The sequence below is a fragment of the Physella acuta genome, unplaced genomic scaffold, assembly GCF_028476545.2.
Source record: "Physella acuta isolate Inbredline_101_S28 unplaced genomic scaffold, ASM2847654v3 ptg000886l, whole genome shotgun sequence".
In the NCBI taxonomy this organism is placed as follows: Eukaryota; Metazoa; Mollusca; class Gastropoda; family Physidae; genus Physella; species Physella acuta.
Window position 1 is genome coordinate 255,804 of NW_026732403.1, and position 2,075 is coordinate 257,878.

Genomic DNA, 2,075 nt, shown 5'->3' on the forward strand with positions numbered 1-2,075 from the left:
ATGCCAACGGAGATTAAAATAGTGGTGCCTATGGCGCAGGACGACGAGACGTCATCGCTTGCAGATGGTGTTGATGATCCCGTCACTTCTGATGGTGCGGATATCAGCAGAGGTACTGTGGCTGTACCAGAGGTCGAACTGCTCGACCGTCAAATCAGTGATTCTCAAAACAATGGTCGCGGGGAAATATGTGATTCTCAGGCAACAGAATCGGCGTTTATCGAACATCCAGATGATCACACTTTTCATCGCCATCATCAAACACATCAACTAAAGCTCCGGGCGAACCTTCAAAATAACCAACAACATATTCATCAACCTAATTCTCAGGATAACCAACAGCATAACCTACAGCCAAACCATCAACCCAACCATCAACCCAACCATCAGAATGGCCACCAGCATCACCATCACTACAAACATCATCACCACCACCCACAGCTACACCAGCAGGAGATAACACTCCCTCTTGACCAAACACAGCTGAACCTGTTCACCAACATGGCTGACCACAACGTTGTGCTGGACAGAGGTCAAACGCGGGGAGGCAAAACACCGGCCTCGTCACCAAGACTGGGATATAGGAAGGTCTGTATGTTAGCGTAGTTTTGTTCTCGTTGCTAAAATTAAGTTTAATAAAGTATGGATATGTTAATCTCTAGAAGGAAAAGTCCGTGTAAAAATCTCATTGTCTGAGTAGAATCAGCTCTAAAAGTAGCCCATCATATATTGAGAAGCAAGGCAACTCTGGGTTTAGAATTTCTTAACTTCTGCTTTACATGATATGTGGGTCTATCAGAGTTTAAATCAACAGTGTTGATGAAACTTGTTAAAGACCTGATTCTGATAATTTTCAGCACCGCGCTTTTAATAAGCACCGCACTTTTTAATACACCTTGGTGTCTCACAGCATGTATATATACAAACCCAGTAAGTATTGATAGATATTGTACTAGCTTTACTACATTGAAGAAGAGCCTGACCAGACTTGAGTGGATCTCTCGAAATTTGGGCGTCTTAAATGTTGCTTTACTTTAGCTATAAAATGTTTTAAATAGACTATGTGGTATAATAATCGCATAAGATCCTGTATAGTTTTAAGCCCTGTTTATCTGACACTGGGCCCTACATAGAAACCAAGGTCATGCATGCATCATTTTAGTGATTTTAACTACTTTTTTACTAAATAAAAGTTGTATTCTCTCATACTAAAAATGTTAAGTTTCTCTCAACAGAGTCCGTTGTCAAGGGAACAGTCAGCACATCACGAGCCTGTACGACTATCTGTGACAGAGACATATGGTAAGATTTTCTAGTGAAACATATACGAATAGTATTACTGATCAGTTACTCTTATATTATTTACAGTGAATGGATGTTTTAAAATGTTAGTTAGTTTATCATGCTTTTTGTATACAATGAATTTGTTAAATTGTTAATTCAAATTTAAACATCAATTACAATATTGCGATATTTTTTTACCATATAATCGAGTTATTAGTATTCGTGAGGTCAGCAGAACTGACTCATGATTCGTAATATTCGTTAGTAGGCGGGGTAGGGCATGGTTGCTAACATGAAAAGTTCAAGAGTTCGAACCCCCGGGCAGATGTGGCTCGCTAGCTGGGGACAGCAACCCATCTAGGAGAGAAAACGGAAATCAAGTAGGTTGGGGGCCTTTAGGCGCTGGGATACCAGCTCTGGTTTCCAGTTGGCAGCTTCTGCGACACGGCTGGTGCCAGGTTGTGTAGGTGACGTCACTCCCTTTGGCACTTTTGTTGTGTGTAGAGTTGGGATCTGATACATCGGCAACTTCTGGCTCTACTCAGCTTGATGTCCGGGCCTTGCACGTTGATTTTCTAGGCGCAATCATCCAATCTTTTGTCAGACTATGAAACCATTTTTATAGTATTCATGTGGTCAGCGTGATTCATGATTCGCAAAATTTAGATGAGTTTGTACTCATGCGGTCAGTATGATTGATGATTAGTTGAGTTTGTATTCATGTGGTCAGTATGATTGATGATTAGTTGAGTTTGTATTCATGTGGTCAGTATGATTCATGATTAGTTGAG

General features: G+C 40.8%; 1 protein-coding gene across 1 annotated transcript; it reads left to right on the plus strand.

The window, feature by feature from the left end:
* Positions 1-606, plus strand: LOC131952672 (cyclic AMP-responsive element-binding protein 5-like). Its single transcript, XM_059315432.1, has one exon. It carries the CDS (start codon positions 1-3, stop codon positions 604-606), a length of 606 nt encoding a protein of 201 aa, XP_059171415.1.
* Positions 607-2,075: the final 1,469 nt, after the last annotated feature.

What these genes read in the sequence shown, in the direction of transcription:
- LOC131952672 (XM_059315432.1), top strand. Translation starts at nt 1, where the DNA reads ATGCCAACGGAGATTAAAATAGTGGTGCCTATGGCGCAGGACGACGAG.